At 48.3% G+C, this 17,958-nt stretch overlaps 1 protein-coding gene across 1 annotated transcript in view; it reads right to left on the minus strand.

Annotated features, from left to right (window-relative positions):
- Positions 1-17,958, minus strand: part of fgl1b (fibrinogen like 1B) — a 52,473-nt gene that overhangs the window by 9,373 nt on the left and 25,142 nt on the right. Inside the window, exon 8 of the mRNA XM_082973908.1 lies at positions 2,123-2,248. Within this exon, the coding sequence (XP_082830034.1) occupies positions 2,123-2,248 (126 nt within the window). The remainder of the gene's footprint in view (positions 1-2,122; positions 2,249-17,958) is intronic.

Consider the following 17,958-nt stretch of genomic DNA (forward strand, 5'->3'; position numbering starts at 1 on the left):
TGATGCTGATTGGTTGACTAACCTGGTCTCTGATGCTGATTGGTTGACTAACCTGATCTCTGGTGCTGATTGGTTGACTAACCTGATCTCTGGTGCTGATTGGTTGACTAACCTGATCTCTGGTGCTGATTGGTTGACTAACCTGGTCTCTGATGCTGATTGGTTGACTAACCTGATCTCTGGTGCTGATTGGTTGACTAACCTGGTCTCTGATGCTGATTGGTTGACTAACCTGATCTATGATGCTGATTGGTTGACTAACCTGATCTCTGATGCTGATTGGTTGACTAACCTGGTCTCTGATGCTGATTGGTTGACTAACCTGATCTCTGGTGCTGATTGGTTGACTAACCTGATCTCTGGTGCTGATTGGTTGACTAACCTGGTCTCTGATGCTGATTGGTTGACTAACCTGATCTCTGGTGCTGATTGGTTGACTAACCTGGTCTCTGATGCTGATTGGTTGACTAACCTGATCTCTGGTGCTGATTGGTTGACTAACCTGGTCTCTGATGCTGATTGGTTGACTAACCTGATCTATGATGCTGATTGGTTGACTAACCTGATCTCTGATGCTGATTGGTTGACTAACCTGATCTCTGATGCTGATTGGTTGACTAACCTGATCTCTGGTGCTGATTGGTTGACTAACCTGATCTCTGGTGCTGATTGGTTGACTAACCTGATCTCTGGTGCTGATTGGTTGACTAACCTGATCTCTGGTGCTGATTGGTTGACTAACCTGATCTCTGGTGCTGATTGGTTGACTAACCTGATCTCTGGTGCTGATTGGTTGACTAACCTGATCTCTGATGCTGATTGGTTGACTAACCTGATCTCTGATGCTGATTGGTTGACTAACCTGGTCTCTGATGCTGATTGGTTGACTAACCTGGTCTCTGATGCTGATTGGTTGACTAACCTGATCTCTGGTGCTGATTGGTTGACTAACCTGATCTCTGGTGCTGATTGGTTGACTAACCTGATCTCTGGTGCTGATTGGTTGACTAACCTGGTCTCTGATGCTGATTGGTTGACTAACCTGATCTCTGGTGCTGATTGGTTGACTAACCTGGTCTCTGATGCTGATTGGTTGACTAACCTGATCTATGATGCTGATTGGTTGACTAACCTGATCTCTGATGCTGATTGGTTGACTAACCTGGTCTCTGATGCTGATTGGTTGACTAACCTGATCTCTGGTGCTGATTGGTTGACTAACCTGATCTCTGGTGCTGATTGGTTGACTAACCTGGTCTCTGATGCTGATTGGTTGACTAACCTGATCTCTGGTGCTGATTGGTTGACTAACCTGGTCTCTGATGCTGATTGGTTGACTAACCTGATCTCTGGTGCTGATTGGTTGACTAACCTGGTCTCTGATGCTGATTGGTTGACTAACCTGATCTATGATGCTGATTGGTTGACTAACCTGATCTCTGATGCTGATTGGTTGACTAACCTGGTCTCTGATGCTGATTGGTTGACTAACCTGATCTCTGGTGCTGATTGGTTGACTAACCTGGTCTCTGATGCTGATTGGTTGACTAACCTGATCTCTGGTGCTGATTGGTTGACTAACCTGGTCTCTGATGCTGATTGGTTGACTAACCTGATCTATGATGCTGATTGGTTGACTAACCTGATCTCTGATGCTGATTGGTTGACTAACCTGGTCTCTGATGCTGATTGGTTGACTAACCTGATCTCTGGTGCTGATTGGTTGACTAACCTGATCTCTGGTGCTGATTGGTTGACTAACCTGATCTCTGGTGCTGATTGGTTGACTAACCTGGTCTCTGATGCTGATTGGTTGACTAACCTGATCTCTGGTGCTGATTGGTTGACTAACCTGGTCTCTGATGCTGATTGGTTGACTAACCTGATCTATGATGCTGATTGGTTGACTAACCTGATCTCTGATGCTGATTGGTTGACTAACCTGGTCTCTGATGCTGATTGGTTGACTAACCTGATCTCTGGTGCTGATTGGTTGACTAACCTGATCTCTGGTGCTGATTGGTTGACTAACCTGATCTCTGGTGCTGATTGGTTGACTAACCTGGTCTCTGATGCTGATTGGTTGACTAACCTGATCTCTGGTGCTGATTGGTTGACTAACCTGGTCTCTGGTGCTGAACTGCATCCCACTGAGAGAGGAAGACCACTGCTCCACCATCCCCCCTCCTCCTGATAGAGCATCTCCTCCACGACCACTAGATACACCATACCATAGACGATAGCTATCCTGGGGGGAGAGAGGAGAGGAATGGTAAGGGTAACAGTAGAGCATCTCCTCCACGACCACTAGATACACCATACCATAGACGATAGCTATCCTGGGGGGAGAGAGGAGAGGGAGAGAGGCATGGTAAGGGTAACAGTAGAGCATCCCCTCCAAGACCCGAGAGAGAGAGAGGCATCCCGTCCTAGACCACCATACCATAGACGATAGCTATCCTGGGGGAGAGAGAGGAGAGGGAGAGAGGGAGAGGGAGAGGGGGAGAGAGAGGGAGAGAGGCATGGTAAGGGTAACAGTAGAGCATCTCCAAGACCACTAGACCCAACATACCATAGACGATAGCTATCCTGGGGGGAGAGAGAGAGGGAGAGGGAGAGAGAGGAAAGGGAGAGAGGGAGAGAAGGGGAGAGAGAGGAGAGAGAGGAAAGGGAGAGAAGGAGAGGGAGAGAAGGAGAGAGAGAGAAGGAGAGAGAGGAAAGGGAGAGAAGGAGAGGGAGAGAAGGAGAGAGAGAGAAGGAGAGAGAGGAAAGGGAGAGAAGGAGAGGGAGAGAAGGAGAGAGAGAGAAGGAGAGGGAGAGAGAGAAGGAGAGAGAGAGAAGGAGAGGGAGAGAGAGAGAGGGAGAGAGAGAGAGAGAGAAGGAGAGAGCGAGAGAGAGCGCGAGAGAGAGCGCGAGAGAGAGCGCGAGCGAGAGCGCGAGCGAGAGCGCGAGAGAGAGCGCGAGAGAGAGAGAGAGAGCGCGAGAGAGCGAGAGAGAGAGCGAGAGCGCGAGAGAGAGAGCGAGAGCGCGAGAGCGCGAGAGAGAGAGCGAGAGCGCGAGAGAGAGAGAGCGAGAGAGAGCGTGAGAGAGAGAGAGCGAGAGAGAGAGAGAGCGAGAGAGAGAGAGCGAGAGAGAGAGAGAGCGAGAGAGAGAGAGACTTTTGACTTTTTGTCTTTCTTTACTGAAACATTCTCATTTCATTTAAAACTCACCACCCAACCTCCCCCTTAAAAATAAAATACATCCTGTAATGCATTCATGTACCATACTCGCCTTTCCAGCAACCACATGATACAAGCCAACATCACAATACTCAAGACAATACCAACTTCTACAACCGTATATCCAAGACATCTTCCCCAGCTATACAGACAGCCCCCCCAACACACCATATCTCCTGAAACATCTCCACACTTTTTATCATTTTATAGAACTCAAACTCAACCCTAAGGCGCGCAGAGACCATCCCATTAAACAATAATAAAGGGTCTGTTCTCCCCCCACCTTTGACCCTGTTCCTCCTTGTTAGCCAAATAGCTAACTTTGCCTGAGCAAACAGAAAATTCAACAAAAACACATTTTTCCTTCTCCTTACTTGAATACCTGTATCCCATTATGAACACCCCAACAGTAAAGACCACCCCCAACCTCTCACATAGACATTCCAACAGAGACATTAATGGCATTAATCTGGTGCACACAGAAAACACATGAATCACAGTTTCTTTCATTTTACAGAAAGGACACTCCTGCCCGACTCCCGGTTCAACCTGTACCAACCAGCTGTTAGTGGCCAGGGCTCCATGTAGAACCCTCCACTGGAGGTCCCCTGACCTCTTTGGTACTGGGGGTTTGTAGAGCCCCCTCCATCTAAAACCCACCATACTCTCCACCCCACATACCCCCTGCCACTGATGTGCCTTCACTCCTGTTAGGCTCCTAATGTTCCTCACCTTAACACAGAGGTTGTAGAGGGCTTTACCTCCCACCCCTTCAAACTCCCCCAGGCTCGGAGTGTTAAAATCTAACAAGTCCTCCAGACCCCCTTGCCAGTCTCCAGTCTCTGCCGTCACCTGCAGTGGCGGAAACATTGGTGGCCCCTCTCCCTTTGGCTGCTCAAACATCCCCCTTACCGGCTCAGACAGTGCCTCCTGGACCTCCTCCAGGAATCTCTCCAGCAGCCTAAGAGACGTTATTCCTGTTTGCTGTGCCAAGACTTCCGGGCTTTTCCACCCCTCCTCTCCCAGGAGTCTCAAGTCACCCAGCCTTTTTACACCCCCTGCCATCAGTTGCCTCTGCAGGATGGCCGACTGGACCGATCTCAAAGGGATGGCTGGGTTGTGGAAGACAGGCTCCTCCCACACCCACAGCCCAGGCTCCACACCCCCTTCTCGTGTGTGCCTTAGCAGCTGCCAGGCCCTCAGCACCGCAGAGTAAAAATCTGAGAGACCTGCTGTACTCAGCCTTTCCAGCTTCATGAGGAACAGCTGCCGGTCCAACCCTAAATCTCCAGCTCTCCTCAGCAGTGCGCATGCTGGTTCCCTCCAGCCAACATCAGTATGGTACAGCAGTCTCTGTGCCGCCTTTAGCCGGAAAGCAGCCATCCTGCTCTCCAGTTCCACCAGGCCCCGTCCTCCTTCGTGGACGGTCGTATACAACACCGCCGCCCTCAGCCAGTGATGGCCCGACCAGAAGAAGTCCACCAGCTTGCGTTGCAGGTCTGCGAGCAGACCGGCGGGGGGGTTGAGGACAGCCAGTTTATGCCACAGGGAAGATGCCACCAGGTTGTTAATTATCAACACCCTCCCTCTATATGACACTTGGGACAGGAGCCACCTCCACCTGGCCAGTCTTGACACCACTGCCTGTGACAGCCCCTCCCAGTTCTTCCTGACCCACCTCTCCGAGCCCAGGTACACCCCCAACACTTTAAGCCCTTCACAACCCCACTGCAAACCCCCTGGAGGCAGCGGAGGAGCCCTATCCCCCCATGCCCCACATAACAGAGCTTTGCTCTTGCCTCCAGTTTACCTTAGCTGATGAAGCTCCCTCGTACACCCTCAGACTGGTCTCCAGTGCCTGCATATCCTGACCATCCCTGACCATCACAGAAACATCATCTGCATATGCTGACACTGCTATGCCTGTCACCACACCCATACCTGTCCAGCACACTCCCTGCAGCCTCCTGCGTAGCAGGCCTAAAAAAGGCTCAATGGCTAATGTGTATAACTGCCCAGATAGAGGGCATCCTTGTCTAATGCCCCGTCTCACCCAGACTGGCCTACTGAGCCCCCCTCCCACCTTAACCATACATGACGCCCCAGCATACAACAGCTTCACACAGGTCAAAAAACTCTTCCCAAACCCAAACACAGACATCACATTAAACAGATACCCATGGTCCACTCTATCAAAAGCCTTCTCTTGATCTAAAGAGACCAGTCCAAAGTTCACATTAGAACCTCTCGACAAGTCCAACATGTCCCTAATTAAGAACAAGTTGTCCGTGATTGAGCGTCCCGGTACACAATATGTTTGGTCCTTATGTACTATCGAGTCCAAGTGGGACTTCAGTCTGTTAGAGAGGACCTTGGCAAATATCTTGTAGTCCGCACAGAGCAATGCCACAGGCCTCCAGTTCTTAAGTTCACACAAGTCCCCTTTTTTGGGCAGTAGAGTCAGAGCCGCCCGACGGCAGCTCATCGGCAACTATCCTACCCCGACGCATTCACGCAACACGCAAAAGAAGTCCTGTCCAATTATTCCCCAGAATTTTTTATAAAACTCCACTGGGAGTCCATCGACCCCCGGTGCACGACCGGGGGACATCTGGGTTACGGCCACTGCCAGTTCATGGGACAACAGAGGAACGTCCAAATCGTCCCTCTGTGCCAGAGAGAGTTTAGGGAGTCCTGTGAACAAGACCTGAGCACACAAAGGATCACACACTTCTGCCCTATACAATTCAGTATAAAACTCCACAGTCCGCTCCCGCATCTCACCCACCACAGAGGTCACCCGCCCATCAGACAGCCGTAGACAATGCATACCCTTGGCTTCACCACTCTGTCTTTCCAAACCAAAGAAGAAGGAGCTGGGAGCATCCATCTCCTTGAGCATGGAGAATCTAGCTCTTACAAGTGCTCCCTTTGCTTTAACCTGGAAAAAACTGCCCAGGTCCCTACGTAATTCAGCTAAATTAGCCTGGAGGCCTACATTGCCTTGCCCCACCATCTCTACCTCCATATCACTAATACACCGCTCTAGTTCCCCCAATACTCTCCTAGCCTCTGAGGATGAGAGAGCTGTGTATTGTTGACAGAAAAGCCGAATTTGGACTTTCCCCACATCCCACCATTGGCTCAGAGACTCATACTCCTCTATTTGCTGCCTCCACCTTTCCCAGAAGGTCTGGAAACCTGAGCAAAAACTGGCATCTTGTAAGAGCTTTACATTGAATTTCCAATAGGATGCCTGCCGGGGCCCTGGTGAAATAGACAGCCGAGCCATGGTTATGTGATGATCGGAAAACCCCACCGGGAGAATGGTAGCGCCCAACAGCCTATTGCTCCGATTCCTAGACATATAAAACCGATCAAGTCGGGCTGCACTCACCCTAGCCCCAAAAACCTTCACCCATGTGTACTGTCTTGTGTTCGGATGTTTAGTTCTCCAAACATCCACTAAGTCGAACTGATTAATAATGTCCCTTAACACTCCCACTAACACTGAATGAGGCTCTTCCCCATTTCTGTCTTTTGTAAAATCCATTGTGCAGTTCCAGTCCCCTCCAACCACCAGTGTCTCCTCAGGCGCTACCTGTGAGAGTTCCTGTCTAAGACTCCCAAATAGAACCCCTCTTTCTCTCCCTGTGTTAGGCGCATACACATTTATAAAGACAAAAACCATGTTGTTAATTTCTGCTTTAACAACAAGGAGCCTACCCCTACACACCTCCTTTGAGGAGCAAATTTTTACAGACAGACCCGGTGCAAAAAGGACTGCCACTCCTGCACTAAGATTTGTCCCATGGCTCAACACACTTGCCCCTTTCCACCAGAGCCCCCAATCGACTTCATTCACCACATCACTATGTGTCTCCTGCAGAAACAACACCTGTACTTTTTTTTGTTTTACATATTCACCCAACACACTCCTCTTTCCCGCATCTCTGGCGCCATTTATATTGAGCGAGCCTACCCGAAGAGTCTCCATAAGAAGTGGGAGAAAAGCCAGCAGAGAAAAAAGACCAATAGCAAAGCTCAAAAGTCCCAGTGTCAGAAAGAAAGTATACATCTAAACAGTGTCCGAAGGTAAACCCTTACGCACTGTTGTGACCCACTTCCTCAACCTAAACCGTTTCCTAGGTGAGAGGACACCATGCCACTCATTTTTCACAGCATGTTGTACTGATCGTACAAACTTTCTTGAATCAGGGAAAAAAGCCTAAAGATTAACTTTTTTCCCCTTGGTCTCATTCAGGAACCTTGTCAGTTCTCTCACCGTGTACTTAGACCCCTCTGCTTGACTGGCTGTCAGCTCCGGGCCCATTGAAGAGGAGTCTGAAAAAAATATCTCCTCATCCTCTTCCTCAGACTCACTTTCCTCCTCATCTCTATCTCCCACCCTGACCACCTGCTCTTCCTCTCTGGTCAGGGCATCCCCCACAGCAACAGGCAAAATTTCCATTGTACCTTTAACCACACCCTTTTTCCTTTTCCGCTTGGCACCCTCCTCCTCCCCCCCTAGTCTCTTACACTTCCCCACTATACTCTCCTCATCCACTAGCATAACCTGACTAGACCTAGCATCCTCTACACCACCCTCCATAGCATGACTAGGCCCAGCATCATTTACACCATCCTCCATATCATAGCTAAGCCCAGCCTCAGCTACCCCACCATCTCTAGCCTGACTAGACCCAGCCTCCGCTACACCACCATCTCTAGCCTGACTAGACCCAGCCTCCGCTACACCACCATCTCTAGCCTGACTAGACCCAGCCTCCACTACACCACCATCTCTAGTCTGACTAGACCCAGCCTCCTCTACCCCACCATCCCTAGTCTGACTAGACCCAGCCTCCTCTACCCCACCATCTCTTGCCTTACTAGACCCAGCCTCAGCTACCCCACCATCCCTGGTATGACTAGGCCCAGCCTCTGCTGTCTGCATCTCATTTCCCCCTGCACTTTGACCTCGATTTCCCCCACCGACGCTTGTACCCTCACTTTGTCTACGGCCTTTATGTGGGCACGCAAAGCTCTTATGCCCCAAATCCCCACACTCAAAACACCGTAGACTGTCTGTGCTGGCAAACCCTGCATAGAGCCCCTCCCCATGCCTCACTTTAAAATGCACATTTAGCTGTTGCCCATTGTTGTTCAGAAACATAAACACTTGCCTCCGGAACGAAACAACGTGCTTAACAGCAGCTGCCTGAAAACCTGCCGACAGTACACGAAACCCGCTAGCAAACTTACCAAAACGACTCAGCTCTTTCCTGATTTGATCGTCCGTAATAAATGGAAGTAAATTTGCAACAACTACTCTTGTCGAAAGAAGGGGTAGAGAAAAACTGTAAAGTAACAGTAAAACAGGCACCAACACATCCCTTACAAACATTCCGCTAGCAATTAGCCTACCAACCAAATTTTCTCTTTTCATGAACACCACCACCGCTTTGTTCATTCTAGAAGCAGAATGTATAAATTCAGCTCCTACCTGTTCGCCGACCGCGAGCAGAACCTCCTCCACCTTAACTCCATTCTCAGGAACACACCTGAATCCATGCCGTATCGACAGCGTCTCCTCCGCGCTAGGCTGAGAAGCGATCGCGCATACCACACCTTGCAAACCCCAGAAACCTTACTCTGTCCTCTTCCACCCTAACTCTGAAAAAAAACAGTGTATACCGCTAAAACAAATATTGCATTAACCCTCCACCATAGAAAATAAAATGTAAGAAAAAGATCAAGAAAAGAGTCTAGAAAGTTAGTTAGGACAGAGTCCTCCGCACCAAACACTCAAACTCCAAAAAACTCCCAGCATGCACAGAGAGAGAGAGAGAGAGAGAGAGAGAGAGAGAGAGAGAGAGAGAGAGAGAGAGAGAGCGAGAGAGAGAGAGAGAGAGAGAGAGCGAGAGAGAGAGCGAGAGCGCGAGAGAGAGAGAGAGAGAGCGCGAGAGAGAGAGAGAGCGAGAGAGAGAGAGAGCGAGAGAGAGAGAGAGCGAGAGCGCGAGAGAGAGCGCGAGCGCGAGAGAGAGAGAGAGAGAGCGAGAGAGAGAGAGAGCGAGAGAGAGAGAGAGCGAGAGCGCGAGAGAGAGCGCGAGCGCGAGAGAGAGAGAGAGAGAGCGAGAGAGAGAGAGAGCGAGAGAGAGAGAGAGCGAGAGAGAGAGCGAGAGAGCGAGCGAGAGAGAGAGAGAGGCATCTCCTCCTAGACCACCATACCATAGACGATAGCTATCCTGGGGGGAGAGAGAGGGAGAGGAATGGTAAGGGTAACAGTAGAGCATCTCCTCCAAGACCACTAGACCACCATACCATAGACGATTAGAGCTGCCGCTTTCAAGGAGCGGGACTCTAACCTGGAAGCTTATAAGAAATCCCGCTACGCCCTCCAACGAAGCATCGAACAGGCAAAGTGTCAATACAGGCCTAAGATCGAATCCTACTACACCGACTCCGACGCTGTCGGATGTGGCAGAGCTTGCAAACCATTTCAGATTAAAAAGGGGAAGCACAGCCGAGAGCTGCCCAGTGACACGAGCCTACCGGACGAGCTAAACTACTTCTATGCTCGCTTCGAGGCAAATAATACTGAAACATGCATGAGAGCACCAGCTGATCCGGACGACTGTGTGATCACGCTCTCTGTAGCAGATGTCAGTAAGAACTTTAAACCAGTCAACGTTCACAAGGCCGCAGGTTCCAGACGGATTACCAGGACGTGTAGAGAGCATGCGCTGACCAACTGGCAAGTGACTTCACTGACATTTTCAACCTCTCCCTGTCTGAGTCTGTAATACCAACATGTTTTAAGCAGACCACCATCGTGTATATGTATCACTGCATGGTATGGAAACTGCTCGGCCTCCGACCGCAAGGCACTACAGAGGGTAGTGCGTACGTCCCAGTACATCACAGGGGCCAAGCTTCCTGCCATCTAGGACCTCTATACCAGGCGGTGTCAGAGGAAGGCCCTAAAAATTGTCAAAGACTCCAGCCAACATAGTCATAGACTGTTCTCTCTGCTACCGCACGGCAAGCAGTACCGGAGCACCATGTCTAGGTCCAAGAGGCTTCTGAACAGCTTCTACACCCAAGCCATAAGACTCCTGAACACCTAGTCAAAAGGCTTTCCAGACTACATATTCCTCAATTACCTCGACTAACCGGTGTCCCCGCACATTGACTCTGTACCTGTACCCCCCTGTCTATAGCCTCACTATTGTTATTTTACTGCTGCTCTTTAATTACTTGCTACTTGTATTTCTTATTCTTAATCATATGTTTTATTCTGCGTGGTTAGAGCCTGTAAGTAAGCATTTCACTGTAAGGTCTACTACACCTGTTGTATTCAGCATTTCACTGTGAGGTCTACTACACCTGTTGTATTCAGCATTTCACTGTGAGGTCTACTACACCTGTTGTATTCAGCATTTCACTGTAAGGTCTACTACACCTGTTGTATTCAGCATTTCACTGTGAGGTCTACTACACCTGTTGTATTCAGCATTTCACTGTGAGGTCTACTACACCTGTTGTATTCGGCGCATGTGACTAATACAATTTGATTTGATTTGATTAACCTCCCTCCTAGACCACCATACTATAGACGATTAGCCTCCCCTCCTAGACCACCATACTATAGACGATTAGCCTCCCTCCTAGACCACCATACTATAGACGATTAGCCTCCCCTCCTAGACCACTAGACCTCCATACTATAGACGATTAGCCTCCCCTCCTAGACCACCATACTATAGACGATTAGCCTCCCTCCTAGACCACTAGACCACCATACTATAGACGATTAGCCTCCCCTCCTAGACCACCATACTATAGACGATTAGCCTCCCTCCTAGACCACCAGACCACCATACTATAGACGATTAGCCTCCCCTCCTAGACCATCATACTATAGACGATTAGCCTCCCCTCCTAGACCACCATACTATAGACGATTAGCCTCCCCTCCTAGTCCACTAGACCACCATACTATAGACGATTAGCCTCCCCTCCTAGACTACCATACTATAGATGATTAGCCTCCCCTCCTAGACCACTAGACCACCATACTATAGACGATTAGCCTCCCTCCTAGACCACTAGACCACCATACTATAGACGATTAGCCTCCCCTCCTAGACCACCATACTATAGACGATTAGCCTCCCCTCCTAGACCACTAGACCACCATACTATAGACGATTAGCCTCCCCTCCTAGACCACCATACTATAGACGATTAGCCTCCCATCCTAGACCACCATACTATAGATGATTAGCCTCCCCACCTAGACCACTAGACCACCATACTATAGACGATTAGCCTCCCTCCTAGACCACTAGACCACCATACTATAGACGATTAGCCTCCCCTCCTAGACCACCATACTATAGACGATTAGCCTCCCCACCTAGACCACTAGACCACCATACTATAGACGATTAGCCTCCCCTCCTAGACCACCATACTATAGACGATTAGCCTCCCTCCTAGACCACCATACTATAGACGATTAGCCTCCCCTCCTAGACCACTAGACCTCCATACTATAGACGATTAGCCTCCCCTCCTAGACAACCATACTATAGACGATTAGCCTCCCTCCTAGACCACTAGACCACCATACTATAGACGATTAGCCTCCACTCCTAGACCACCATACTATAGACGATTAGCCTCCCTCCTAGACCACCAGACCACCATACTATAGACGATTAGCCTCCCCTCCTAGACCATCATACTATAGACGATTAGCCTCCCCTCCTAGACCACCATACTATAGACGATTAGCCTCCCCTCCTAGTCCACTAGACCACCATACTATAGACGATTAGCCTCCCCTCCTAGACTACCATACTATAGATGATTAGCCTCCCCTCCTAGACCACTAGACCACCATACTATAGACGATTAGCCTCCCTCCTAGACCACTAGACCACCATACTATAGACGATTAGCCTCCCCTCCTAGACCACCATACTATAGACGATTAGCCTCCCCTCCTAGACCACCAGACCACCATACTATAGACGATTAGCCTCCCCTCCTAGACCACCATACTATAGACGATTAGCCTCCCATCCTAGACCACCATACTATAGATGATTAGCCTCCCCACCTAGACCACTAGACCACCATACTATAGACGATTAGCCTCCCTCCTAGACCACTAGACCACCATACTATAGACGATTAGCCTCCCCTCCTAGACCACCATACTATAGACGATTAGCCTCCCCACCTAGACCACTAGACCACCATACTATAGACGATTAGCCTCCCCTCCTAGACCACCATACTATAGACGATTCGCCTCCCCTCCTAGACCACCATACTATAGACGATTAGCCTCCCCTCCTAGACCACCATACTATAGACGATTAGCCTCCCTCCTAGACCACCATACTATAGACGATTAGCCTCCCCTCCTAGACCACTAGACCACCATACTATAGACGATTAGCCTCCCCTCCTAGACCACCATACTATAGACGATTAGCCTCCCCTCCTAGACCACTAGACCACCATACTATAGAAAATTAGCCTCCCCTCCTAGACCACCATACTATAGACGATTAGCCTCCCCTCCTAGACCACCATACTATAGACGATTAGCCTCCCCTCCTAGACCACCATACTATAGATGATTAGCCTCCCCACCTAGACCACTAGACCACCATACTATAGACGATTAGCCTCCCTCCTAGACCACTAGACCACCATACTATAGACGATTAGCCTCCCCTCCTAGACCACCATACTATAGACGATTAGCCTCCCCACCTAGACCACTAGACCACCATACTATAGACGATTAGCCTCCCCTCCTAGACCACCATACTATAGACGATTAGCCTCCCCTCCTAGACCACCATACTATAGACGATTCGCCTCCCCTCCTAGACCACCATACTATAGACGATTAGCCTCCCTCCTAGACCACTAGACCACCATACTATAGACGATTAGCCTCCCTCCTAGACCACCATACTATAGACGATTAGCCTCCCCTCCTAGACCACTAGACCACCATACTATAGACGATTAGCCTCCCCTCCTAGACCACCATACTATAGACGATTAGCCTCCCCACCTAGACCAATAGACCACCATACTATAGACGATTAGCCTCCCTCCTAGACCACTAGACCACCATACTATAGACGATTAGCCTTCCTCCTAGACCACTAGACCAACATACTATAGACGATTAGCCTCCCTCCTAGACCACTAGACCAACATACTATAGACGATTAGCCTCCCTCCTAGACCACTAGACCACCATACTATAGACGATTAGCCTCCCCTCCTACACCACCATACTATAGACGATTAGCCTCCCTCCTAGACCACCATACTATAGACGATTAGCCTCCCTCCTAGACCACCATACTATAGACGATTAGCCTCCCCACCTAGACCACTAGACCACCATACTATAGACGATTAGCCTCCCTCCTAGACCACCATACTATAGACGATTAGCCTCCCCTCCTAGACCACTAACCTGTTGGGTCTAGGGGGCAGCATTTGCACGTCTGGATAAAAAAAATGTACCCGATTTAATCTGGTTACTAATCCTACCCAGTAACTAGAATATGCATATACTTATTATATATGGATAGAAAACACTCTAAAGTTTCCAAAACTGTTTGAATGGTGTCTGTGAGTATAACAGAACTCATTTGGCAGGCAAAACCCTGAGACATTTTCTGACAGGAAGTGGATACCTGATGTGTTGTATTGACTTTAAACCTCTCCCATTGAAAAACACAGGGGTTTAGGAATATTTTGGCACTTCCTATTGCTTCCACTAGATGTCACCAGCCTTTACAAAGTGTTTTGAGTCTTCTGGAGGGAGATCTGACCGAACAAGAGCCATGGAACGGTGATGTCCCATTAGACACCTGGCGCGCTACTTCATGTTGGGTACCCTCGTTCCAATACGTTATAAAAGGCTATGCATTCGTCCACCTTGAATATTATTCATGTTCTGGTTAAAAAAGGCCCTAATGATTTATGCTATACAACGTTTGACATGTTTGAACGAACGGAAATATATTTTTTCCCCTCGTTCATGACGAGAAGTCCGGCTGGCTTACATCATGTGCTAACGAGACGGAGATTTTTGGACATAAATGATGAGCTTTTTTGAACAAAACTACATTCGTTATGGACCTGTGATACCTGGAAGTGACATCTGATGAAGAGAATCAAAGGTAATGGATTATTTACATAGTATTTTCGATTTTAGATCTCCCCAACATGACGTCTAGTCTGTATCGCAACGCGTATTTTTCTGGGCACAGTGCTCAGATTATTGCAAAGTGTGATTTCCCAGTAAGGTTATTTTTAAATCTGGCAAGTTGATTGCGTTCAAAAGATGTAAATCTATAATTCTTTAAATGACAATATAATATTTTACCAATGTTTTCTAATTTTAATTATTTAATTTGTGACGCTGACTTGACTGCCGGTTATTGGAGGGAAACGATTTCCTCAACATCAATGCCATAGTAAAACGCTGTTTTTGTATATAAATATGAACTTGATAGAACTAAAAATGCATGCATTGTCTAACATAATGTCCTAGGAGTGTCATCTGATGGAGATTGTAAAAGGTTAGTGTATCATTTTAGCTGGTTTTATGGTTTTGGTGACCCTGTCTTTGACTTGACAAAACATTACACACAACTCTTGTAAATGTACTGTCCTAACATACTCTAAATTTATGCTTTCGCCGTAAAACCTTTTTGAAATCGTAAAACGTGGTTAGATTAAGGAGATGTTTATCTTTCAAATGGTGTAACATAGTTGTATTTTTGAAAAATTTGAATTTTGACATTTATTTGGATTCAAATTTGCCGCTCTTGAAATGCACCTGCTGTTGATGGAGTGCACCACAGGTGGCACGCTAGCGTCCCACCTAGCCCCAAGAGGCTAGACCACCATACTATAGACGATTAGCCTCCCCTCCTAGACCACCATACTATAGACGATTAGCCTCCCCTCCTAGACCACCATACCATGTCTCAGCCTCCAGTATTTATGCTGCAGTAGTTTATGTGTCGGGGGGCTAGGGTCAGTCTGTTACATCTGGAGTATTTCTCTTGTCTTATCCGGTGTCCTGTGTGTATTTAAATATGCTCTCTCTAATTCTCTCTTTCTCTCTTTCTGTCTTTCTCTCGGAGGACCTGAGCCCTAGGACCATGCCTCAGGACTACCTGGTATGATGACTCCTTGCTGTCCCCAGTCCACCTGGCCGTGCTGCTGCTCCAGTTTCAACTGTTCTGCCTGCGGCTATAGAACCCTGACCTGTTCACCGGACGTGCTTGTTGCACCCTCGACAACTACTATGATTATTATTATTTGACCATGCTGGTCATTTATGAACATTTTAACATCTTGACTATGTTCTGTTATAATATCCACCCTGCACAGCCAGAAGAGGACTGGCCACCCCTCATAGCCTGGTTCCTCTCTAGGTTTCTTACTAGGTTTTTGACCTTTCGAAGTGGTGTTTTTCCTAGGGAGTTTTTCCTAGCCACCGTGCTTCTTTCACATGCTTTGCTTGCTGTTTGGGGTTTTAGGCTGGGTTTCTGTACAGCACTTTGAGAATATCAGCTGATGTACGAAGGGCTATATAAAAATAAATCTGATTTGATTTGATTTGATTAGCCTCCCCTCCTAGACCACCATACTATAGACGATTAGCCTCCCCTCCTAGACCACTAGACCACCATACTATAGACGATTAGCCTCCCCTCCTACACCACCATACTATAGACGATTAGCCTCCCCTCCTAGACCACTAGACCACCATACTATAGACGATTAGCCTCCCATCCTAGACCACCATACTATAGACGATTAGCCTCCCCTCCTAGACCACCATACTATAGACGATTAGCCTCCCTCCTAGACCACTAGACCACCATACTATAGACGATTAGCCTCCCCTCCTAGACCACCATACTATAGACGATTAGCCTCCCTCCTAGACCACTAGACCACCATAGTATAGACGATTAGCCTCCCCTCCTAGACCACCATACTATAGACGATTAGCCTCCCTCCTAGACCACTAGACCACCATACTATAGACGATTAGCCTCCCCTCCTAGACCACCAGACCACCATACTATAGACGATTAGCCTCCCTCCTAGACCACTAGACCACCATACTATAGACGATTAGCCTCCCTCCTAGACCACCATACAATAGACGATTAGCCTCCCCTCCTAGACCACCATACTATAGACGATTAGCCTCCCTCCTAGACCACTAGACCACCATACTATAGACGATTAGCCTCCCCTCCTAGACCACCATACTATAGACGATTAGCCTCCCCTCCTAGACCACCATACTATAGACGATTAGCCTCCCTCCTAGACCACTAGACCTCCATACTATAGACGATTAGCCTCCCTCCTAGACCACTAGACCTCCATACTATAGACGATTAGCCTCCCCTCCTAGACCACCATACTATAGACGATTAGCCTCCCCTCCTAGACCACCAGACCACCATACTATAGAAGATTAGCCTCCCCTTCTAGACCACTAGACCACCATACTATAGACGATTAGCCTCCCCTCCTAGACCACTAGACCACCATACTATAGACGATTAGCCTCCCATCCTAGACCACCATACTATAGACGATTAGCCTCCCCTCCTAGACCACCATACTATAAACGATTAGCCTCCCCTCCTAGACCACCATACTATAGACGATTAGCCTCCCCTCCTAGACCACCATACTATAGACGATTAGCCTCCCCTCCTAGACCACCATACTATAGACGATTAGCCTCCCCTCCTAGACCACCATACTATAGACGATTAGCCTCCCCACCTAGACGACTAGACCACCATACTATAGACGATTAGCCTCCCCTCCTAGACCACCATACTATAGACGATTAGCCTCCCCTCCTAGACCACTAGACCACCATACTATAGACGATTAGCCTCCCCTCCTAGACCACCATACTATAGACGATTAGCCTCCCCTCCTAGACCACCATACCATGTCTCAGCCTCCAGTATTTATGCTGCAGTAGTTTATGTGTCGGGGGGCTAGGGTCAGTCTGTTACATCTGGAGTATTTCTCTTGTATTATCCGGTGTCCTGTGTGTATTTAAATATGCTCTCTCTAATTCTCTCTTTCTCTCTTTCTGTCTTTCTCTCGGAGGACCTGAGCCCTAGGACCATGCCTCAGGACTACCTGGTATGATGACTCCTTGCTGTCCCCAGTCCACCTGGCCGTGCTGCTGCTCCAGTTTCAACTGTTCTGCCTGCGGCTATGGAACCCTGACCTGTTCACCGGACGTGCTTGTTGCACCCTCGAAAACTACTATGATTATTATTATTTGACCATGCTGGTCATTTATGAACATTTTAACATTTTAACATCTTGACTATGTTCTGTTATAATATCCACCCTGCACAGCCAGAAGAGGACTGGCCACCCCTCATAGCCTGGTTCCTCTCTAGGTTTCTTCCTAGGTTTTTGGCCTTTCTAGGGAGTTTTTCCTAGGGAGTTTTTCCTAGCCACCGTGCTTCTTTCACATGCTTTGCTTGCTGTTTGGGGTTTTAGGCTGGGTTTCTGTACAGCACTTTGAGAATATCAGCTAATGTACGAAGGGCTATATAAAAATAAATCGTGATTTGATTTGATTTGATTAGCCTCCCCTCCTAGACCACCATACTATAGA

The sequence above is a fragment of the Salmo salar genome, chromosome 04 (genome assembly GCF_965601325.2).
Source record: "Salmo salar chromosome 04, fSalSal1, whole genome shotgun sequence".
NCBI classification, from domain to species: Eukaryota; Metazoa; Chordata; class Actinopteri; order Salmoniformes; family Salmonidae; genus Salmo; species Salmo salar.